Below are 25,273 nucleotides of genomic sequence, written 5' to 3' on the forward strand. Positions count from 1 at the left end.
TCATCGCAATTTAGAGATTTCTATAATTGCGATTTTTGCATTTGGGATGATGAATCCCAAATGCAAAAATAGCGCTTGCAAAGAGCCAGATTCTCAGAATCTGGCCCTTTGCGAGCCAAATTTACTTTGATGAATCTGGCTGATAATGCCGATTATTTTATTTACTAGTTTTGTGTCACAATGTGTGTTCGACTCCCAAAAAGATAGTATTTGGAGATTTATTTATTTTTTGCCTTTGCAGCTCCGGTTTCGTTACTCAGTTCAAAGTTTAGGTAGTAGTGCATCCTTTCAAAGGATTGGAACCGGACAATCATTTTTCATTTTACAGTTGCAGTTTCAGTGTGAAGTTCTTAACACATATATCTATATTCTTTTCGGGGTGTGTTTTTGTTCTCCCTGGCACCCACTACCAAGTGGTGCCAACAACTCAACCAAAAGGCACAACGTGTACGGCTCGTTTTTTCGTAAATGTGGAAAATTTAAAACCTATCCATACATTGAATGGAGAGGACGCAACAGGATACGGGAACTATTGCCTCAGTTTAGGTTTGAACTTATCAGGGTTCGGCTCTCTCCTACTATGTTTGGTCAAATCAACTGGACAAATCTGCAAGGGAAACTTTGAAACTTTGAGGTGATAGCAAATAGAGGCGTCACATTTTTACCTTTGATACAGTGAGGTGGTGAGGCCATTGGAAAAGTTGCGAAGATTAATCTTGGTAGTGGTATGAGAAACCACTGCAACTGCTTAAGGGACATACTATTTGAGCAAGAAACAGTTTGCCTTTTGCCTTGACAAAGTCTAAGGGAAGATGAAACACGTGTTGACCGCTTTTGTTTTGGGCTGTATCATCAAGGAATAATAAAAAGAATCAAGTCTTTGAAGAAAATCCAGTGATTTGGACTCTGCTTTCTGAATAAATTTGAAGGAATTGGATAATACACTAGTGTTACAGAAAGAGTATATGATCATTGGCATACCACATATGAAGCCATCGAATTTGTCCTATACATAATTATGGACTCTTGAGATAAATATAAGGGTGTGCTGTATATTTCTTTCTACTCTCAAAATCGTTACACAGGTCATTTCGTATACACCTACCTGCTAAACGTACACTGGCTTCACCGCCATTTGTATTTGTAAAATGTTAAAATATCCGTGTTAATTAGGGGTGACTTTTTGATAATGCTCTAATAGATGGGTGATTTTTGGGAACTGCGCACCTCGTGTAAAGTTTGAAGTTCCCCCACGGTCCACCCATTCAGCATAGTTAAAAATTGCCAAATATCTGCAGCCTCATGACCCTTCCATCAGTATTTTAGATCAGGCTGCGGGGGATTTCTTTTGGCCTTGGTAACTACTTCGTTCACCTGTCCTTAGGACTCACAAAGTCTTCCCAGGCCCTTCCCTGGTCCCAGGATCCGTCAGACCCCTCTCCAGGAGCGGGCATTGGAAGCCCAGAAGTGCACAGGCAGGGTTCTCTGGGACTGGGGAACACAGACCGCACCCCGTGCGTCCCCTGAAAGGAAAAGATGCTGCTCCCAGCTGTGCATGCAAGCGGAAAAGTTCCGACTTCTCTATAGGATCCCTTTATTCTTTTTATACGTTTTATTATATATTTTACGACCTCCATGCTTAGCAAAGCTGCATGTATGAAGTTGTTATAAAACTTTGGCTTTGCAACTTCTCAAATGCTTTAAAAAACTGTATTTTCTATAAAGCAGTTTGTCAGATTGTATGACATAAATCTGTATTCACAGATAAGTGTAGCAGTGTTTTGAATTGTGTAAAAGTATTCGACAAACTGTGTTATTGGGTTCAAAGAAAGTAGACATAACTAACATTGGGTAGTAAAAATGAGGCTCGAGCACTCATACTAAATACCTCCCCGAATTCATAAGCCAAAGGAATGGCGCTCAACATCCTTGCTCCCCCTATTTATGTAGCACTGGAAATGTATTTTGTGCCATGCTGTTGTTCTGTGTTGTACTTGTCTCTAAAGCGCAGAGTATTTGCATGGGTTCATACATAAGAATAATACATTGCAAAGGTGTATTTTTTTTGGCTGCACACACTGAGAGGCTTTTGCTTGGTGGAGCTGTTCTGCACTAAAAGGGTTGCATACCAGTATGCCTAGGTGGACAGTATCAACCTATACTAATATTGCATCTACTATATCACCTACCGCAATTGTCTTCCTGAATATCAACCCCCACAGAACATCATGGCAAATGAATATTGGGGACAGAATATCAAGGGCCAAAATATCAAAAGGTAAGTGTATTTAGGAGCGTGCAGATTTAATATTGCTAACTCCACATTTCATAACTTGAATATATATGTAGTACGTAGGTGCATATATGTGCAGTTAGGTATGAAATATGTAGACTTACGATATTTTGTCCTTAATAGTGTGTCCGATCAATATTCTGGGGTCACACCCCTACAATATTATAGTAAGTATATATTTATTATTTTCTACTCCAAATTTATTCTACTGCACTTACCCTGTGATGTAGTGGATGTGATAGAAATGTTATGCAAATAAAGACCTCAGAAGAGTGTTGCAATTCCACAGACCCGCTGTGTCGTGCTAAGCAAGGTTGATAGAGGCATTGTGCTGAGAAAGCACTTGGAAGATCTTTTGATAGGTGTTTCTAGACTTTGAAAAACATATGATTTGCAGTAAAAAAAATAAAACAATGTGCTATTAGTGGGATTATACTAATGTGTTTGTAGGGGGCTGAAGTCTGGATGGAGCTTGAAGGAGAGGCAGCTCCTCCGCTAAGGCGGAGGTGCGCCACCTCACTGCTCATTGAGCAGTGCAAAATAAAAATAATATGATTGCAACAAGAAGTTATTAGCATTTTATTTTTCTATGCCACTGAAAGCCATGTTAGGTGCGAAGCGGAGCTGGGCTCTCCGTCGTTAGATGGAGCAGGAGTGGTTTGCACTCCCTAGGTGTGCATGACAGCTCGGCCGGCCCTCTGGGGCCAGCCAAACCGTCATGCGCTCTTAGTATTTTCCCCACTGGGCTGTGTTGCACAGCGTGGTGGGGAACATGCCCAGCCTCCCAGGTACTGCCTGAGCGGCCAAACAGGCCACTCAGACCAATCATGACTCTGCTCATGCAGCGTCGTGATTGCCTAGGAGAGTCCGGGAGCATGGGTGCTTCCAGTAGCGTGAGAGCAGAGGAGAGGCATGCGGTGGTGGCAGCGAAGAAGGTAAGTGTATTTATTTTTTCATCGCCCGTTCTGAGGCAGCCACCACTGGCTTGCAGGGAGATAGGGTGTGTGTAGAATTTCCACCGAACCCAAGGTAAAATGCCAACCATATCATCATATTTTAGGATTCTCCAAAGGCCTGGACATGATGCTACAAACAAATTATACATATTTTCAAAAAACGGTGGTCCTTAGACTAAAAAGGGAATTGTTGGTAATAAATATAGACTAAATAGGACTATATTCTTTAAGACGTGTCCAGCCGGACAGTTTAATATCTTAATAAAAATGATCACAGAGAAATATGACACACAGTGTGATGGAAGTGGGACAACAGCCGATGTCCGACTAACCCACTTGGGGGACACAAACAGAACGCAAAAGTAACAGGCAAAGTTGGGTCATCTGAATATCATAAATCATAAGCAGATAATCCATAATATACACATATGCATGAACAATTGTAGTCAACTATACATTTAGTGCATTAAGGTCGACGACGTTTCGAACCATACACAATATTGGTTCATCTTCAGGACAGACAGTGATTGCCTAAAGAAATCACACTTTCAAGTGAACCCACAGTGGGGTGGGGCTGAAAATGAATTCAGCGCGGTATTCAAGGATATGTAATTGTCACAGGTAAAGTCCCTGGCAAAATAATGAGTTGATCAATTGGAACAATGCCTTTGGACAGATGATCGAAAGGACCCCCACTGTGGACCTGCATCACTGACTTTCCGATCATCTGTCCAAAGGCATTGTTCCAATTGATCAACTCATTATTTTGCCAGGGACTTTACCTGTGACAATTACATATCCTTGAATACCGTGCTGAATTCATTTTCAGCCCCACCCCACTGTGGGTTTCAAATAAACTACACCGCCTTTACCTGTCCCCCAGTCATTTCAGCGCTACGAGGCCTCCGGGTTGTCTGCGCTTAATAAAACCCATTTATTAATAATAATAATAATAATTGAAAGTGTGATTTCTTTAGGCAATCACTGTCTGTCCTGAAGATGAACCGATATTGTGTATGGTTCGAAACGTCGTCGACCTTAATGCACTAAATGCATAGTTGACTACAATTGTTCATGCATATGTGTATATTGTGGATTATCTGCTTCTGATTTATGATATTCAGATGACCCAACTTTGCCTGTTACTTTTGCGTTCTGTTTGTGTCCCCCAAGTGGGTTAGTCGGACATCGGCTGGTGTCCCACTTCCATCACACTGTGTGTCATATTTCTCTGTGATCATTTTTATTAAGATATTAAACTGTCCGGCTGGGCACGTCTTAAAGAATATAGTCCTATTTAGTCTATATTTATTGCCTTAACAATTCCCTTTTTAGTCTAAGGACCACTGTTTTTTGAAAATAAGTACCTACCCAAGGTCCTTAGCATATTGCTCCCTGGGTTCCCTTGTTCTGTCTAAATAACAAACAAATTATGCATCAAGTTGCCTGTATTTATTTTCACCGTGGTTTTTCTTCCTTGCTTTGTCAGGTAGCATTAACGGACCTCTAGAAACACATTTTACAGTGCTTTCTTCTTATATTTGCTGAATAAAATATATACTGATAATGGGAAAAATACTCGTTTTTGGCATTTTTGCTCATTTTTGTACTGGTCAGTACATTAAAATACTATTCGGGATGGTAAAAAAAAATGTCCAGATGGCAACCCTAGATGTGGGGTGTTTTTACTGGAGTTTTGGGCAGCCTTGAAGACAATGGAATGTACTGGCTAAAACCTGGTGGGGAGGCTGTTGGGTCGTAATTTCAAGAATGGGATTTCAGTACTGGCAGTGATAGAACTTGAAAATATAGAAGTGCAGGTATGCACTATCCCAGAGTAACTGTTCACTTCTGAGTAGTTTTGGTATTCTCTTGTTAGAAGAATTGCACCACTGTTGGGAAGTGCTGGTATTTCCCCCTTGAAATTAAAGAAGGCCATTTAGTCAATATCGGATGGTCTGAAGATAGGAATTAGGTATGACTCCAAAGAAGACACCTCGGTGGGAAGTTTTATTTGGAGCTTTTTATGGGAGATGTGGAACTGGGTTTTTAAGATGAGTCTTAAACTGTGTGTTGTAGAGTGATGTCTAAAAGTGTTTTGTAGAATGTGCAGTGGCAGACCCTGCATTAGGGCGGGGGAGCGCCACGCCCCACCACTAACCTCAAATGAAACGAGTTTTAAACCTGTTTTATTATTGTTTTATTTTACACCCCCTGGACTCTGAGGAGTCATGAGACAGATCCAGGGGCATGACACTGCTGGTGGGAAAGTGGTGGGTACTGTTATAGTGCGCACAACGGTTTGGGTGCTACCATAGGCTGGCCAAACCATCATGCACACTGAAGCTCTCTCCAGCCCCAGCTGTGTTGCTGGGGCTGAAGAGGTCCGACACAGGCTCCCAGTCTGCCTGGGAACGCAAGTTGACAGTTCTCAGGCCAATCCCGACGCTGCTTTCATGCAGCTCAGGATTGGCCTCAGTGCAGTCTGGGAACCTGTGCCCAGAAGAAGGCTGCAAAGCGGTGGACATTGGCGTTGTTCAGGTAACATATTTTCTTTTTAATTTTGTCCCCGACCACCCCACCACCTCCCTCCTCCGCCCGCCTCGCCATTTTGGCTGGGGGCGAGCCGCTACTGAGAATGTGTCCTGGGTAGGGCTTTGCAGGTGGTGTCTGGTTGGTGCTTTGAAAGTAGATCTAGGGCTTTGCCTATGTGAGAGCTTTGTAGATTGTGTTTGGATAGAAATTTACAGAGTGTTTAGGATACCACTATGTAGAGGAAGGTCAGGATAATGATTTACAAAAGATGTCTAAATGTGTCTTTGGGGACCATTATATGACTTTTGGCCCAGTGCAATTCCCAGTGTGCCAATGATTTAGTGATTCTTGCCTTCCAACTTCGACCTCCAAATTTAAACGTTTGATGGGTGCCCTGACTCAAAAATATTGTGCTCAGGAGGGCTCTGTATAACATTTTTAGAAGACTAATGCTGTAAGGTAAAGTAACTACTAGCTATCTCCCTGATAACCTGAAGCAGTGCAGACAAGAAGTGTGTTTGTCCACATATTCAATCTTCTATACAATAAAGAATTCTAAAGCGGTTTTCAGAAAGTCTACCACTGCTACAACCCCCTGTGAGCCAAAGTATCACTCTAATTCTTTATTAGAATTATATGAGCTTCAAAGAAAGGTGTTATGAAAACAAGGCAATGTGAGTGTACATATCAAGTGATTTGAAGCCAAACCAAATGCTACATTTTGATATTGCATTGTGCCTATTACTGTACAAAACCTGGGCGAGCAGAGTAAAATCTTGACTTTCCACTCTCAATAACTCTCCTTCAGTGGTGGTCCTAGCCTTTACCGCCCTATGGCGGCCGTAAGAGTGGGGGGCGGGCCCCAAACGAATCCTGCGTTTGCTACCCGTGTGGCTGCATGTAAGGGGGAGGAGGCCACCTCACCCAAAACTCGCACCCATGCTTGCTACGCCACTGCTCTCCTTTTCACAGTAAACACAAGGAGACGATGGACGGAGTGCTGAAACTTTTCAGACCTCACCTCAGTCACAGATCTGGGTTGAACCCATCATCATTCTTTAGCTCACTTCGCCACCAAGTTCAAACCCAGCTATATGCAAATCAGTCTTGACCCTGTGCTTCATGGGCTCTGTCCAGCCCCAATGCCAAGCCAGGTCTTCCCTGGACCGTAAACAAGCTTCCTGGGACCGGTTTTGGGGTAACACTCCTCATCAGCCAGGCTAACTTGAATTCAGGGTGTAAGGGAGTGCTAGAATGCTTGTTTCCAGTCCAGGGAGGACCTGGCCTGGCTGTTCAGACTGGACTGTTCCCATTGGGCATAGGGTCAAGACTGATTTGTATATGGCTGGGTTCAAATTGGAATGGTATGGGGAGCAACAAACCGATGAATTTAGGCCCAGATCGCTGTACTGAGGGAAATGTATGACATTGTTCTGCATTCTGTCCATCAATTGTTCTTTTTGCACTCCTTTGCACGGTAGTAGGAAATACTTGCCTTTCTAGCATGTAATCTGCTGAGATTATTAGAAATGTCTTTCATTTTCCTTTTATTTTTTTACCACACATAAAGAGGAGAAAAAGTGTATGCTTTAATGTACTGTGTTTGGTCAGCCATTGCATTTTGGGTAAAAGAAACTGGCGTGACCAATACAAATTAATTGACCATACATTTTTGGATAGATTGGTCCGCCGGCTGGTTGTAATTTGGACAGGCTGGATGGTTTAGTTGGTGCTTACGCTAGGGTGTATGTGTTGATGTATGAGATGATGTGTTCTGTATGTGGGTTAATGCTGGTTGTAACAGCCAGTGGATTAAAGAGTAGGGTATATTCTGTTGGAGGTGTAAGATGTAGGCCAGTAAAATATATGTGGTAGTGTCTTGGTGTTCTGCAAGCTTGTCCAATGTTGGTGAAAGTAGATGTGATGAATGCTAGATTTTCAAGCTACATACTGACAATACAAATAACTTCAGTTTATGGTAATTGTGTGTAAATTTACCTTTTGTGGATATCCTTGAAAATCTGGCATGGACTGCCTCCATGCATCAACATTTTGCAGCCTTGATATAGAGGATGTGGTTAGAGTATAATATTTGTGTTTGTGGGTTGTACAGACTTTTTTTTTAAACAGACTGTATTGAAGTTTTCAAACAGGGAAAACACATACAGTGTAGTTATGGCCATACAGAGTATTCCAGCGCTATTAAACGAAGCAATTTACATCCTGAAGGAACAGTTGGGCATTAGCACTTGGTAAATAAGCAGACAACATATGAACTCCGTGTATGCAATCAGGGGAGGCAATATAACAATTGAATCTAGGCTAATTCGACATAAAAACCCCGACTCAACTACCATCCTCTACCTCCCTAATACCAAACTACCATCTGCCGTTAACAACACATGAGGACAGTAATGGAAAAAGTGGCAGTGGGATTGACATGGACCACATCTGGTATAAGAAAATAATTGACCTGATACAGTGTGTATTATCATCTGTGTAAATCGGGTGACGTAGGCAAGACAATGAAATAGGTATTATCTAGCTGGTGCCTATTGGTCAGCATCCTCCTAGGACTTAAATGTTTCCAGCAGGTCATCCCACACTAAGACAATAGGCTGTTTTCAGAGACCACAATATTCTTCCCAGCATAGGGCATAACCATAAGCCATACCCCTGGTATAACCTCATCCTGCTAGCTGGACGTGAGGAGTCCTGAGGGGACGTCTAGCACCTGGTAATCTGGCAATTGGCTAAAAAAAGTTAAAGTCCACAAATTGCATCATGGCTTTAGAATTTTTAGTTCATGGCAGGAGGTACGGGAGTGTATGAGCCTCACCACTGTAGTAACATAACTCTGCATATATAACATGGATGATGCTGGATTATGAATATTTTCCTAGTGCCCCTGGGAGCACTAGCAAAGTAATGATGTGCAGGTGTACTGTCGTAGTGCAGAGTGCAGGAAACAGTGTTTGTGGTAGTTTAGGTGCATGTTGGGGGTGGTATAGGTGGTTCGTGGTGTTGGTAGTGGTGTAGGGAATAGGATTACGGGAGTAGGTGGGGGTTTAGTTCGTATCATTATGCATGGTGTGGAATGTGGTTAAGAAAGCAGTTGGTAGTGAATGGCATGGAGTAGTGATAGAGGAAGTAGTTAGTGCTGCATGATGTTGGAGGTGGTGCAGGGTGTCTGGTGGTGTACGGTTGAAAATAGTCGTTGGTGTGGTGCAGTATTGTGAGGGGTTATGTGAGCATGTAGGGGGTAGTTGATGTAGGATGTAGATGGTGGCCTAGGCAAGCAGGGATAACAGGTGTGGTCAGCAGTGTAGGTGTCAGTTGGTTCTGTAAGATCTAGGCGTTGGTGTAAGTAGCAGCCTGTGTCGTCTATTCAGAGCTTAGGTGTAATATGGTGGAGTATGGCATAGAAGAAGATGAATGTGTAGGTGTAGGAGTTCACGTGTAGTCTTCTAACAATACCATCAATGTTCCAGACTTGCACAATTATCACTACGGCATGATTAACAGCAATTAACACTGTGTTAATAGGGCATAACTTGTGATGTGTACTGTAACTTTACAATTCATGTCAAAATCCTCATTTACAGATGCGATGGTTTGTCCCAAACAGCCCTGGAGTAGTACTTAGAAACATATTTAAAAAAAGGTCGATTTTACAAAAGGAACTCTCAATCCTGCAGTGTGGGGTGATGACCTGTGTTTTGACATTACCAGGGTGGGATTGTATAGTGGGTAGGGCCGCCCAAATTAATAAACGCATTTCTTATAGCATGTTATTGTAGATATTTGGGATTCCATTGTTGTGTGCTTTTATGCTGCTGCTGTTCTTTCGAGTATTAATACATAGGAAACTAAGGGCTATGAAAATATGGAATTTGGTGATAGAAATATAATCTTTGCTGGGCCTGCGCCACTCTCTGCAGTAAAATAATAAGCACGCTCTCAACTAGTACACACATTGCCTTATCAGACATGGGCAGCGTGACAGATTTAGCCCATACCATGTGTGAGTTTTTCATTGCTGCTCAATGTGCCCCACAGTCCAACTTGTCCATTGCAACATAGGCTATTTTCTGCCTCTCTGCTCTATTTTATTTAATACGTTTGACGATCATTTTGTCAAGTATAAGAGTTACATAAAACAATAAACTGCTAACCAAAGAACTAACTAAATAACATAAGAATCTGATCTTCTGTAACATTCTCTACCTACATGCTGATCGTTTCTGATACTACCGTTGCTCTGCCCATATCCTGCGGACCCTGCAACACACGTCTAAGAACAAAGGATTGGGTTTGACTTTTGGCATTTAAGCGTCTTCTTGCTTACAACAGCTTACATTTCTGCTCCATCCCCACAAACATTCCTGGAATAGTTGACATTTAACGCAGAGGTCTTAAGCCACCATTGAGTTTCAAGATAAAATATAATGTTTGCTTAATTAATTACAGTTACGTGATAGTTTACAAAAGGGATATTTCACTGCATGTCAAGTTGATAAGGTTATACATTATGTCATTTTTTATCCCATAGAGACTTCTAGTCGCAGATTCCTTACCTTAGAATAAGCCCCAGGCGTCAGACTGGATTCGGAAAGGTTTTAATGATTAGTACCCATGTGGCCATAAGCAGCGTATTTCGGCTCTGCGTGGCGTCGTCTGCGCCTGAAGTGACATGCACAGTACTGATATAGGCACCTCCCCAGTCCACAGATGTCCGTTCTTTTATTTCCACGGTAGTCAGTGCAGCTCTGAAAAAGAGCTCCACCAGTCTTTTTTGAGTGACCTTTGTTTCGACTCTTTGTTGAGATTATTTTTCAACTTTGTGTCTTGGTGCATTAAGGATGTCAGCTAGGAAAGCTGGTTTCAAGCCATATGGCGCCTGTCACTGACAGATGTCAGTGATGAATCCACATTTGGTGTGCTTCCGGTGTTTGGAGGGCAATCATGACGCCAAGACCTGCGTCAATTCCCATGCTTTGCACCCCAGGGCCTTGAGCTCCTCGACGTCACAACGCTTAAGATCTCAGTCGAGAGCAAGGTTCTGGAATTGATCGCGAAGCCAATCCAGGCGCGTGTCGTCACAGCCGAGATCATCGAGGAAGTGGAGTAAGTCTCACAGGCACAAACACAGCAAGAAGTTGAAGAGCTCTTCAACTTCGCCAAGTCCGTCGAAGTTTTCTGACAAGGTGAGGGAGCATCGGCACTCGAGGATGAGCTCTATGGTGGAGCCTGCACCTGGGCTCTATGCCTCCTAGAGCTTTCAGGACTCAGAGCGACCCCCACCCTGTTACATGAATTTTATGAACACATGCACTTCATATTTGGGTGGCCTGTCACTGCTGGAGCGCCTTTGAGTCCTGCAGGCTTGGAATGGGCCCCTACTGGTCCTCTCCCAGTGGGTTCACCCCCCCCCCCGGTGTGAGTGTTGTTTCTTGGATCCACGGATGGATCTGGAGCGGCTCCAGTGCAGACACCTCTGATGGCACCATTCCCATCATCATCCCTGACTCTGACATTGAGCCAGATGGGCGTCATCCAATCCCGGCTCCCATGCCAAAGGGAGGCTGACTTCTCAGGATGGAGCCAGTGCCTTATTCCTATGAGAGATGAATGGTAGGGGTCTGCGGACCCTAATGGATGCCTGCTAGAAGATCCTGAGGACAACTGGTATGAGGAACTGGTGGATGCCAGTGAACTGCACACATCCCCAGACACTGACCTGGTCTCCCCCCCTACTGTGGCTATGGAGGAGGGTGCATCATTTAGAATGGTGGTCCGGAGGGCAGCTGAGGTCCTAGACCTTGAGCTACACTCGGTGGCAGTCAAGACAAACGTCTTGATTGTGGTGCATCAGACGGGAGTTACCCCTTCTGAACTGTTTCTCTCATTCAGTAAAGACCTTACTGATGTCCTACTCAAGCCTGGTCCAAGCTCTGCACAGGGGCTCCTGTACATAGGACAGTTTCCCACTACCATCACGCAATCCCAGATACCACAGTTTCCTCACCCAGCACCCCACCCTGGAGAGCTTGGTAGTCCAGGCCTACACCTCCAAAGTTAACCCCGGAGCAGACCCTACAACTCCACCGTACAGGGAATCCAAAAGGCACGATACCTTCAGGAACAGGATGTTCTCTTCCACCAGCCTGGCACTGCTGTCAGTGAACACCACGTACCTCTTGGGCTGATACTCCCATACCATCTGAGACTCGGTTGAACAAGTGCTGCCCATGGCGGTTGAACAAGTGCTGCCCATGGTCTCAGAGGAAGCCCGAGCCTTACTCTCTCAAGCAATTGCTGATGAGTGGGGTGCAGCCAAGTTCACCATATGACATGGGCTGGATACGACAGACTTGCTGGGTAGAGCGATTTCATCGTCGGTGGCCCTTAGGTGCAATGCTTGGCTGAAAACCTTTGGCTTTTCGGAGAATGTCCAAGCCTCACTCATATACATGCCCTTTGATTGGCTCTTGGTTATTTAGTGAGAAGGCAGACTCTGCGCTGCGCTTGATTGCTTTAAATATAGCAGAGCTACAGCCAGGTCCTTTGGCCTTTCCATGGCCCCACTCCAACCCCAGTCTGCCTTGCGACCCTTCTGTAGCCATAGGTGAGGTTTCAAACCACATCTTAACATGCCCAGCCACCCCAGCAAGCAAATCTCACAAGGCCACTTGGGACAGACAGTCAGAGGTCGGACCGGTCCACCACCCCCTGGCAGCTGCAGTCTCCAAACCCCTTTAATGTGCCCTCTGACCATCATGTCCATCCAATGAAGGGCAGCACACACCATCACCTGCACCACTGGAGATCAATAACAGACAAGCATTGGGTTTTGCAGTTAGTCCAAAGGGGCTACTGCCTCTCCTTTGTGACCACCTCTCCAGCCGCGCCATTTACTTGCAACAAGCTGACAGAGGACCCCCTCTTCGTGCTTCATCAGAAGGTATTAGCTCTCTTGACCAAGGGAGGTATAGAAAAGGTGCCTGTATCAGAAGTAGGTCATGGTTGCTATTCCTGCTACTTTCTGGTGCCCATGAAGGACAGAGGACTTAGTTCTATTTTATATCTACAGCTTCTCAATCTCTTACTGAAAAAAGAGAAGTTAAAAAAGGCTCATTCTCGCTCAAGTCCTGTCTGCTGTGGACCCTGGAGACAGGTTGGCATCGCTGGACTTACAGGACTCTTATTTTCACATCCACATCCTGCTTCTCACCGCTGCCACCAATGTTAGAAATTGGGGTGTATTATATGGTGTAGTAGTGTAACCTCACCGTGCAGTACACTTACCCACCCTTTAGGACTCTTGGGTCTATTCTATTCTGGTCAACCGTGTCGAACAGGCAGGCCTTAGAGACTCTGCTCTAGCCTGGCTGAAATCGTTCATTTTTGAACGTACTCAGTCTGTCCGCTTAGGCTCCTTTTCTGCTGCCAAAGTCAAGTCCTTTTGCGGGGTGCCCCAAGGCTCCTCGTTATCTCCCTTATTGTTTAACTTGTATATGCGGCCCCTTCTTTTTGCTCTGAGAAAGCACAAAGTCACTGTATACAATTATGCAGATGACTTGCAGCTAGTTTTCGTTCTTAATTCCCCAAATGCTGTGGAGGACTTTCAAGCCACTATGACTTTAATCCAGAGCTGGATGTCCTCAAATCATCTTAAATTAAACCCGGGGAAAACTGAGCTGATCCTGCCCGGTAAGAGCGAAATCAGTTGGAGCCCTAACTTCTGGCCTGCTGATATGGGCCTCCCCCCTAAGAAATCTCTGACTGTAAAAAGTCTGGGGATAACCATCAATGAGGACCTCTCGTTAAAATCCCAAATTGGAACCGTGGTTTCCTCTGGATTTTTTCAATTGAGGAAAATTAGGAAAATCGCACATTTCCTCACTCATTCCGCCTTAATTCAGGTGGTCATGGCCCTAGTCCTCTCCCACATCGACTTCTCAAACAGTCTATATCTTGGCCTACCTGTAGGCCAACTTAGAAGACTGCAGTACTTGCAGAACCAGGCCGCTAGGCTGATCTGCAATGTACCCAAATGGGAATCGATCAAATCAGGCCTAGAGACCCTGCACTGGCTACCTGTGGCTCAAAGAGCCGAATTCAAAGCTGGGTGCATCATCTTCAAGGCTTTGCAAGGCAAGGGACCTCTATTCATCAGGCAGCTGATTGGAAGATATGTTCCTTCACGCAATCTGAGATCAGCCCATAAAGACCTACTTGAAGTACCACGCTTTAAGAAAAAACGACAAGGAGGCAGCAGTTTCCATTTCTTAGCAGCTACCCTATGGAACTCTCTGCCACTAGCCCTCAGACAGAGCAAGGACCTCCTTGCCTTTAGAAAGGCATTTAAGACTCACCTCTTCACACAGGCATACTTGAAATAAAGATTCTTGCAGACTCACCCTTTGTTATGTTTTTTATCTCTTTCCAGCGCCAAGAAGCCCTCGGGCGTATGTGCGCTTTATAAATTTTTAATAACATAACATAACATAACATAACATAACATTGGGTACCTCAACTTAATTCTTGGTAACTGTGGTATTGAGCAGCAAGGGTTACTCAGAGGAATACATGTAAAGCATTTAAGCAGCACCAAAACAATTTAAGAAATTGACACAACACAGAACAAATCCGACACCAATTTATAAAAATATGTTGCATTTCTATAACAGTATAGACACTAGAATGAAAAGGATCCATCAGAAGGGTCCAGAGATGTAGATTTTATAAGCAATAATAAATCAGTGCAATTTCACTCAATCACAGAGTCAATTAATTGGACGCCGAAACCTTTTCAAAGAAAACTTAGGTAAGTGTCAATGCGGTCGGTTGGAAGTACTGTGGGAAACCAACTCAGGCAGGGAGCTTGTGAGTGGGACCAGCAAGGTCCTTAACCCCTTCCACGCATGAGTTACGCCTGTCGTTCGCTCATGCCGAGCTGAGCTCGTCATGTAACGCTGCTTTTTGAAAAAGTCAGCGCACAGCGGGAAAACCCGCAGCGCGGAAGGGGTTAAGAACAGTTACCTTCACAGGAGAATCAGTCCTTCAACAGTTTCAGGCACTTTATCTGCGTTGCAATGGATGCCTCTGAAGTGGTCCTGATGCAAGGGATGAAGGATGTTGAAGGTGCTCTATGGATGCTGTGGATGCGAAGCGGTTGATGGGGATCTTCCTGCAGGGAGTTCTCATTCCAGGAAGATGGTGAGGGGGTCCTGGTTGCAGGGTCGAAGTCCCATGAAACCCTCTATGGTCTAGCCGAAGTCCAATTGCCACTGGACTACCAATCGCCGATTGTTGTGGTCACAGTCAATCCTTCCTGGGTTGATAACTTTCATTGTGAGGGTCCCAGCAACTCTCCGACAGCACTCCTCTGGTCAGCAAACTGCAGTGTGATTCTGTGTGTCGGGTTTTGGTCCTTGGTGCTTCACTGCGGTGATGGTAGCAACTTGAAGACTTTGGGCTACCAACTTGCCCCAGCAGGCTTCTTCAGCTCTTGTGTGCCTGTGCTGCGAATAGGAAGCCAGTCAGCTGGCCCCTTTGAATTTTCTTGGCTGACTAGGCTCCAGAGATGACTTCTCCCTGAGCAGGACCCTGTATGCACAGTCCCTCTCTTTGCTAGCCACCAGGTGAGTCCTACTTGGTCTAGTGCAGTCCTTATTTTGGTCCTTCCTCCGCGTTGGTTGAGATCTGAGGTCTGGGTACCAGGGATGCCCCCTTTTGCTCAGAAAGTGCCCTCAGGCCAGGATGAGGTTGGTAGCTACTGGGCTTTTGGGCTTCCTCTCACCTGTTGACCACTTCCTGTGGAGTGTGGCACCTGGCTATCCCAGAATGCACCACTCTGCCCACTCCCTTGATGGTGAGAACCCCTCTCTTTGTGTAAAGACCTCACTGCTATCTGAGGGCTACACACCCCCAGGGAAACCGGTTTGGTAACTGGTTTCCCCTCTCTGCTCCCCTTCCCCTTGGTGTTCCTCATCTGCTTGTCAAAGACTGCTTAACTTTTGAAGACTGCTTTTTGGGGCCAACACCTAAGTGGCTTCCTACACTAGGGAGGTAACACCCCGAGCCTGCAATCTCTTTGTTCTCCTTTCTGAGAGTTGTTGTTAGCACGTCTCTTCAGGAGGGCAGAAAACTGTCTTGTCGAGCAGGCTCTTTGTGCGCCGGGGAAGGCACAGGAGTTTTAAAGGCATAAAATGGCAGCTTTGCTACTGATGCACACGGCAACAAGTTATATTAATTTCGACTTGTGGTACAAGTTGAGCTTAATGTAACAAGTTATTTGATACCTCGGAGTGCCTACTTTGGTTGCACCATCCAGTAAATCTGCACTCGCCAATTGGGCGACCAAATCTTTCCACAGAAAAATTGTAATTTTGTTTGTTTTACTGCCAAGACATGTAAAGCACATGTCCTGCCTGTGTCATATGTTGCACCCTGCCTTTAGGGGTTTGTACGCCTGCCAGGGAGGTGGCTTGCAGACATGTCCAGGGGAAGTGGTGACTTTGCCATTGCTTTCAATGGCAAAGTCTAGCTAGCAGTGGACAACTGCACTACCAGTCTGCAGTGGTGGACTGGGGGGCTTTTGTTTTACTTTGGGGACCTCCAGGGTGGCGCAATCATTGCTGCAAGCACTGCGATATCCCACTAACTTACATGCCCTGGGTAGCAATGTACTATTTTCGGAGGACTTACAGGTAAGTTAGTCATTTCCAATTGGGTACAGCCAATTCAACATACATTTTTGGGTCAGGGCACTGGCACTGAGATCTGGTTATCAGGCCACAGTGTACTTAGTCGAAACACCAGCAGCATCAGTCGAAAAACTTGGGGCTAACCATACAAAAAGAGGCATTTCCTAAACTACCCACAGGCATTACCTATGTTTCACGGTAGGCCAAGAGCACTTTCAGTTTGCTGTGCTCACCTTCAGTCTTACCAGTGCCCCTCGGGTGTTTGCAACAGTGATGGCGGTGGTTGCAGCTCATCAATGGAGGCCAGGGATTCCAGTCTTTCCCTACCCTAACATTTGGCTCGCCCCTGGCAATAGTCTCCCACCTCCAAACTAGGGTGCTACTTCTGCACTCGCTGAGGTTCACTATCAGCATGCCTGCCAAAGTCACACCTGACTTCTCACACACTCCTTTCCATTGGAGCTGTCTTGGACACAGTGCAGTTTTGGGCCTATTCTTCAGAGAAGGAACCAGGATATTCAGTCTATGATATCGATATTTTAGTCTCTAACCTGGATTTTGGTGAGACTGACTCTGAGGCAGTTGGACCTAATGGCCTCCTGTATCCTTCTTGTGACACATGCCCACTGTCATAGGAGTGCTCTGCTGTGAGACCTGAAGTTCCAGTGGGCACAGAAACAGGGCGCTCACCGACATGGTCCAAAAATTGGAGGGAACTGAAAAGGGCCTGCAGTGCTGGCTAATAAACTGTGATTGGGTCAGTGGCAGACCCCTTGGCCGTCCCCACCCAGAGCTGACTGTGGTGACAGATGCATCACTTATGGATTGGGGAGGCCACCTGGGAGAGATAGAAATCAGAGGACTCTGGTCTCCGGCGGAATCTGGACTCCACATCAACCTGTTAGAGCTTTGGGTGATCTGGCTGGCATTGAAGGCCTTTCTTCCTTCAGTCAGGGAAGGCGGGCTCAGGTGATCATGGAAAACACCTCCGCAATGTGGTATTGCAACATGCATGGCGGGGTGGGCTTGTGGACCATTTGCAAGAGGCTCTACGTCTCTGGACATGGCTGGAACTGGAACTGCAGGGTGGGTCAACACCTGGCGGGCTCTTTGAATTCCAGGGCTTACTAACTCATCCATTTGTGGAAGAGACTCTATCTAGCTTTTATTCCTTACTGACCTACACATTCGCCCTGCCTTGCGAAAGGATTCATGTGAACGGCTGTTTCCCTTTCAAGGGCCTAGTTTCACGCACCAATGGTTACTGTTCGTGGCTCCACGCTTCTGGCATGGAAAGTCATGAAAAGAAACTGACTTCAGCACACTGGGGTGATGCCAATATAGGCACCACACACATCACTTCCTACGTGGATGACGCAGAAGACACCACGTGCAGCCGAATGACTCCACCTACCAGCGCGCCGGGGTACTGCTCACCAAAAAAATTCTGGATCTAGTCTGATGCCTGGGCATTATTCTAAGGTACAGAATCTGCGGCCATATAGAGTCTCTACCAGATAAGGCGTTACCGAAGGTAGGTAACTTGCTTATTATGTTAGGGTGACAAAGCGTTACTGATTTGCCAAAACTGTCCTATTTGTTCACCATCTATCCCAGCAAATGTAAGTGAATTTAGCACATCCCAGTTTTCAGAGAATGTTGAGTGAATAGAGGGAGGCACTTTTTAATGTATTTTCCAGTGCAGAATTAGTTAGCAGCTCCTGCAGAAAGCTGTTTAGATTTTTAGATGTGTGTGTAAAAGTTACATATATTGGCACTTAGTGCCTTGTTGTCTCAGTGGACTATTTCTACAAACTATTTTTGTGGTCGGAATCGGCCACAAAAATGCTTTTCTTATGTACAGAGAACAAATTGTGATTCGGTAAGACACTACTGAATCGGAATTTGGAGTTGCACATACATACCGATTTGCTATTTGGAATGGGCATGTTAAGGGCATCCCTTACAAATACAGAATCGCAGTGGTGTGTACGAATGTTTTGTGACTTAATTACAGTCACAAAACATTCCTTCTTTACCAACTACTAAAAGTTATTGGTAGCCATTCGTAATTAGGAATGGGTCCCCAAGAGACCCTTTCTCCTTTGAGAATGTAAAAAAATATATATTTTTTAAGAGCAGGTAGTAGTTCCATTGACCACTGCCTACTTTTAAAATATGAAATTTCAAAGTTTCCTATTTTTCTATTTAAACACGCCAGTGTTTCCTCGAAGGAAAAAGTGCTGCACTTAAAAAAAAGCTTGCTTTATTAAAAAGCAGTCACAGATATGGTGATCTGCTGACCCAGCAGGCCTACTTCCCTGTGTTTCCTGTGATTCCTAATTGGTTATAAACTTCGCCTTGCCTCATTAATATTCATGGGATAGGTTAATTTGTAACTCACTAGGAATCGCTATTTAAAAGATGTATGTTTTCTTACAACCGGAATTGCGATTTCCTAAGTGCATTTGGTAAGAATCGCAATACAAGATTTTTGTACATCTGGCCCCAAGTTCTGTTTTGATGAGCTCTGTCAGATCATTTCGTTCCTCTCGGCTGATGCAGATTCATGGTTCTGTTTCTATATTTGGAGCTTTTAAGATCTGGTCATCTGTGCTATGTTGTTGGTATTGCATAGCTCACTTTTTCCACTGACATGGCCTTGTTCAAGTTCAGAGTTTCGTTTTACTTGTGATAAGTGGTAACACACGTGGTGATCTGTTTTTTGGTGGGGTGGGGTTTGGGTTTGGTGGCTATGTCTTATTCATTGAGCTGTGGGTTTATGATGTATCTGTCGTATTGGCGTGTCCCCCCTGATTTTAATGATTGCTTAAATATCTACTATTGTATGGCCTTCCACAGTATCTTTTTTTAAGTTATAAAAGTACACAAAAGTGGACTGTTAGTGATTTACATAAATCGAAAAACCGTCCTTTTTTGTGGATGAACGTACACGCTCTCAGAAGTCCTAGACTGCTGTATCAGATGATATTAAAGTAACAGTCTACAGGCAAAGTATCCAACGTAGTGGACGTCTCTTTTCGCACACAGGAGCACACCTGCATGTTGTCCAATAGTAATGAAAAGACAGGGAGATGTCCCCGAGATGGATCATTCTTGACTTACCTCTGTGAATCCTGATGTCGGGTGAGGTGACAGCTAGTCTGATTGACAATCCTAAAGCACAGCCTCTCCTAGGATGCAGGCCATATAAACCCTTTCTATATCCAAAAGGGCATTCCAGAATCTGGAAGCCATAAGAAGACATGGTCAGTTTTCTCCTCAATGTTCCATGTGAGAACCTGGGTATATGTCACTCATGCTTTCTTAGAAGAATTGTGATAACAAATATAAAGAATGGATACCTACTACTGCCTGTGTGTTGGCTGCGTTCTTTCAAACAGACGGAAGGGTTGGTAGCAACTGTTTTTGCAGAATTTCTTCAATTGCTAAATTGTGAGGCCAAGGAGCATGCTTTTGACAGAATCTGTTTGAAGAAACAATCCTCTTTGCACGTTGATGACATACATGTCAGTGTTGCTAAACATTCGTTCAGTGGCAAAAGCTAGGAGAAAGGGGCTAAATGTGTACCTAGAATAGACCTTGGCTTTGGGATGATAGGAAAGGTCTACATTTGTACCCAACTGTGTGAATATGTTAGCAAACAACTCCTTGTCAAAAAGGGACGGTGAATAAAGTTACTGCGACATTTATAGGGATGCTTATTTTTATAGTGTTTAAAACCAAAAGTGCATCAGAGGACTCACTGGAATGATGTACTAAGTGAACATTCTTTTACACGTGTTAGATCCATTTAGCCAGTGGTCTCCAAACGAGGTTTGCGAGTTTCAGAGCACTGTAACATTTTCAGGATAGCACTGTGTATGTAAATGGTTTGAATATATAGAGCCAACCACTGAGACACAATAGGCTTTGCTGAATATTTTTTTTTAAATTTTTGGGAACTGAAACCATACATTTTTGGCCAATGAAATAAACATCAATGCTTTTAAGTAGTTTAGAGTGGATAAGTGGATAATTGTTTTCGCTCTTGAATTTAATTCTAACTCGATTTGCTTACAAATGCAACTTTTGAAAAATGGGTGAGCCCCAGAGACCAGCTATTTACTTTGGTGAGAATTCTGGCTGCTTTACTTTTTTATGTTCCTCGGTCAGACGTTTTTAAGTTTTGAGAGTCGATTGTACTATGAATAGCTGTGATTCACCTGTGCATCACTAATGTCTTTGACTCTTGTAGCCAGCTGCTGATCTTCCAGATAAGGGTGAAGGTAGCAAGCAGGTCTGGTGCAGTTACTTTCTTGTGATATTGTAGTGAGTGTCCCTAATGCATATGAAGTCCCTTTTTCCCGAGTGCGTATTTATTCCAAACGTTTCTAACTTCCATACTCTGCGTACTTATTATAACTTCCAATCTAGGATGGTCAGACTGAGTCAGTTTGTCAGCATCTGGTGTCCAGCCAAGTCTGTTATTGTCCTACCTTTATAATACCCTATTCCCGGTTCCATGCCCATGCAGTTACCGGATTACCAATGGTGTCTCTATGAAACTATCCTCCATAATGAAACCTATCACACTGAAAATATCTAAAATGTGAATAATTATGAATATTCTGCTCATTGTACGAATACTAAGTCCAACTTTTTTTTCCATTGCAGTGACTATTTCAACCAGTACCTTTTTTGATGGTCTCTTGGTGACTGGACTCTACACGTCTACCAGTGTTCAGGCCTCGCAAAGCATTGGTGGTTCGAATGCTTTTGGTTTTGGTAAGTACAGCATTATTGCCAGAACTCAATGTACATTTTCAAGGTACTAAGAGCAAACATCTAATTGTCTTTCGATATGACTCCAAAGTGTTGAAGTTGGTGACCGCTCGGCCTGCTTGGATTTTTGCAATGCTGCCTAAATAATCTATATTAATTAAACGTCTGTTGTGTATTACTGGTTCAGCATGCAGAGGCCTCCAAAATAAAGCAGCAGAAAAATAGTGATTGTACACCAATGTGGCAAATTCCTAAAAGGCGTGAGAAAAGGTTTCGCAAGCACTGCACTTGTGGCACCAGTCCATCCTTTTAGAACTTCATCTTTAAATAATTGAATAGAATATACACTTATATTTTCAATATATTGTTTAGCATGGCATTATTCTGTGCCTTGGGCATACTGAATGTTTTCTCATACCTGGTTGTGAATCAACAATTTACGTATTATGACTAATGGTATTGACCCTCATTTCTTTAATTAATTTTGTACTTTTAAATCGGACCTGAACAACTAAATACATTTTGTATCGATCACTTGTCCTGCGAGTTGGAGTTTTTCTACCTTCGGCTCAATTATTTCCTTTTTCCTCTCTGTGCCCTTTAAACGTGGCAAAATAACTATTTTGACTAATTTTGGTCATTTTTTTGCTTTTCTTTTGGCCCTTTTTACTCTATCACATCGTTGCTTGCTCTCTACTTCTTGTCTTTTTTCTTTTCCCTTTCCTCTTTTTCACCATTCACAATGTACATAATTTTATTTTAAGCCTTAAGAAAGCACCAGGCCTCTGCACTGAAAGGGGCAAAACACGTGTTGGCTGTCCTTGGTTTGCATTATTGTCCAGGATGAACAGTATTAAATAGAATCAAAAACATCAAAACTTGTGATCATTTCTGATTTTTTTTCAACCCATTGGGGACTACTGTCAAATTGGAAGATTCAATTTTCCGCTCTGTCCTCTGTCCAAATCTGGCCTTTTGTTTCAATGGGTATGGGGCTCTTTCCATTTTTGGACATCTGGATCCCATAAAATCATACCCATTAAACTAGGGCAGCTGTGGTTATTAATAAGTGCTGGGGCAATCGTCAGTAAGCAGCTTGCACAATCCCATTTCTACTTTTAGGGCCGCCTAAAACAGAACCATCTGCTAACTATGAAAGTGGGGAGTGGATGTGGCGTTATGGCCAGAGCTGCAGACTTCGGAGCTAGGAAACCAGGTTCAAGTCTCGGCATCGGCTCAGCATCCTGTGATTATGGGCAAATCACTTAATCTCCCCACAAATGAATGTGTTCTTAACTGATGCTCATGAAAAGCGCTGGTGTTGATGATTAAGTCTACAGAGATGTGAGAGGTACCCTTACAAAACGTAGGGGACAAGGTCAGTAAGCAAAAAATCAAGGTCGTGTCCCCCAGGGGCGGCTCTAGGAGTCAGTGGCTTCCTTTTTTGACTGGCCTGGAGAGAATTATGATGGGGGATCTGATGATCCCTAGGGCTACAACCCCCTTGAAGAGGCCAACAACAACTGGTATGAGGAACTGGAGGATACCAGTGTTTTGGACTCCTCACCACAAACTGACCTGTTCTCTCCTCCTGTTGTGGCTACGGAGGAAGGAGCCTCATTTGCTATGATGGTGCGAAGGGAGGCAGAGGTCATGGATGACAAATCAGTTGTTTTGGCAGAGGTGCTTTCGTTGGGAGTCACTCCCTCAGAACTCCTTGTCCCCTTTAATAAATCCCCCTCTGATATCCTGCTTGGGAACTGGGCCAAGCCCTGCATAGGGCTGCTTGTGCACAGGACCATTGCCCCGCTCTGGTGGACTCCGCTTTCCTCATTGAGCACCCCACCCTGGAGAGCCTGGTTGTCCAGGCCTTACCCTCAAAGGCTAATTGTGGTGCTTTCCCTACCACACCACCAGATAGGGGATCCAAAAGGCTGGACACTTTTGGCAAGAGGATGTTCTCTTCCGCCAGTCTAGTACTGCAAATCAGTGAACACCATGTACCTTTTGTGCTGATACACCAACACAGTTTGGGATTTGGTTACACAAATGCTTTCCATGGTCTCAGAGGAGGCCAGAGCCATACTGTCACAGGCTATTACAGATGACGGAGACACAGCAAAGTTCACTTTCTGCTACAAACTGGACACGACCAACTCACTAGCACAGCGATTGTGTCAGCTGTGGCACTCGGATGCAATGTCTAATTGAGAGCCGCTGTCTTTTTAGGCGATGTCTATGTATCCCTTATGGACATGCCTTTGGCGAAAAGGCAGATTCAGCGCTGGCAGAGTTTAAGGACAGCCGTTCCACTGCCAGGTTCTTGGGACTCCCTATGGCCCCAGCCAATCCTAATTTGCCTTTCAGCCCTTCCGTGGCTGTAGTAGAGGTTACCAACTGCAGCAATTTCCACCCATCTACCCAGGCCAAAAGGATTCCCAGTCCTTTTGTTGCTGCGGACGCAGTTCTCACAAGCCCTGTGGGACAACCAGCCAGCAGTCTACCCAATCCACCCCCCTCTCCCCGGTAGCTGCAGACTCCAAACCACCACCAATACGGGCATGCAGTTGACAACAGGACCCGCCATCATCTGCCCCACTGGCAGTCCATAACATCTGACAATTGAGTACTTCAGATGATTCAGTGCGGTTCCCATTTTGGAAACCGGCCACCCATGCCACCATCTTTCGAAAGACTGATGAAGGATCACATCTCCTTACTCCAGCAGGAAGTCCAGGCTTTTTGGGCCAAAGGATCCATCAAAATGGTTCTGGCATCAGAAGTAGGTTGAGGTTGTTATTCCCACTGTAGGTGCCCAAAATGGACGGAGGCCTCCACTTTAATCTACACTTCCTCCCTGTGACCTACACACTATCAACTTCTTCTTGAAGAGGAGGAGTTTAAGATGCTAACATTAGCTCAGGTTCTGTCTGTCCTCGACCCTGGAGACTGGATGGTAGCGCTGGACTTGCAGGATGTCTACTTCCATATTCTCATCCTGCATGCCCAGAGACGTTACCTGTGGTTCACTGTGGGTCACAAGCATTATCAGTTCGCTGTGCTCCCCTTTGGCCTTTGAAGCACCCCTTGGGCGTTCACCAAGGTGATGGCGGTGTTTGCATGTAGCATCTGAGTGTCACGTTGTTCCATTTCTATTGCTAGGGGTTCTTGTGAATAATCAGTGTTTCCTTTCACCTCAGTCTTGGAAAAAAGTATTGCCTCCCCTAGGCTTCCCATGAAGTGTAATATTCCTTACTGAAACATGAGTAAAACATAACACATGATGCCCCTTTCAGATGCAAGGAGGTTATCCCAAGTGTTGAATAATGCTAAATATTCCATATCTTTCAACAAAGATTTTGTGTTTTTTCATACTTTGTGATATTCTGGTTTGATATGCCTAAAGAAGAATCTAGTATTGAGTCAAAATATTCTCCAGGTGCATTGCAAAGGTTTACAACCCACAAAAGGAAATGAAACACAGGAGAGTGCCCACAAGTAATTGCTTTTAGCATACTTTCATACCGTTTTTGTAGTTAACCTCAGTCTTTTCCAACTTGACAATAACCGACATTCTGGCACACACAAAACCTTTATCGGTGTTAGACAATATAATTCATTTCATTTAACTAGATGCAAACTGATACTTCTATTGTCATGTCCATACTCTGTAATTGTAAATGCTACTAGGGGTTGTAAAGAGTCTTTAATATACAGGAGAAACTCGATTTTCCAAGAGTTAACTCCACAACAAAATTGCTTTTGACATCTCCATATTTTAGATTGTGCTGATGCGTTTCGACCTGTTCTCATTTCAAGGATCTACTCAAGGCAATGAAGTGTCTTTGGCTGAAAAATAATTAAAAGAAATGGTGTATTAACACTAATGATGTGTCCATGGAACACATCTTATAACTTATTTTACCCCAATTACTTTTACTGTGGCTTCCCAACAGATTCTCAGTTCGTGTGATTTTTATTGTTAAGCACAA

General features: G+C 44.3%; 1 protein-coding gene across 1 annotated transcript in view; it reads left to right on the forward strand.

Moving 5' to 3' along the window:
* RELN (reelin) overlaps positions 1 to 25,273 on the forward strand; it is a 1,675,658-nt gene that overhangs the window by 124,590 nt on the left and 1,525,795 nt on the right. The window contains exon 2 of the mRNA XM_086967429.1: positions 21,174 to 21,284. Coding sequence (XP_086823555.1) covers positions 21,174 to 21,284 — 111 coding nt within the window. The remainder of the gene's footprint in view (positions 1 to 21,173; positions 21,285 to 25,273) is intronic.

This window comes from Lissotriton vulgaris, chromosome 1_1, assembly GCF_964263255.1.
Source record: "Lissotriton vulgaris chromosome 1_1, aLisVul1.2, whole genome shotgun sequence".
Classification (NCBI taxonomy): Eukaryota; Metazoa; Chordata; class Amphibia; order Caudata; family Salamandridae; genus Lissotriton; species Lissotriton vulgaris.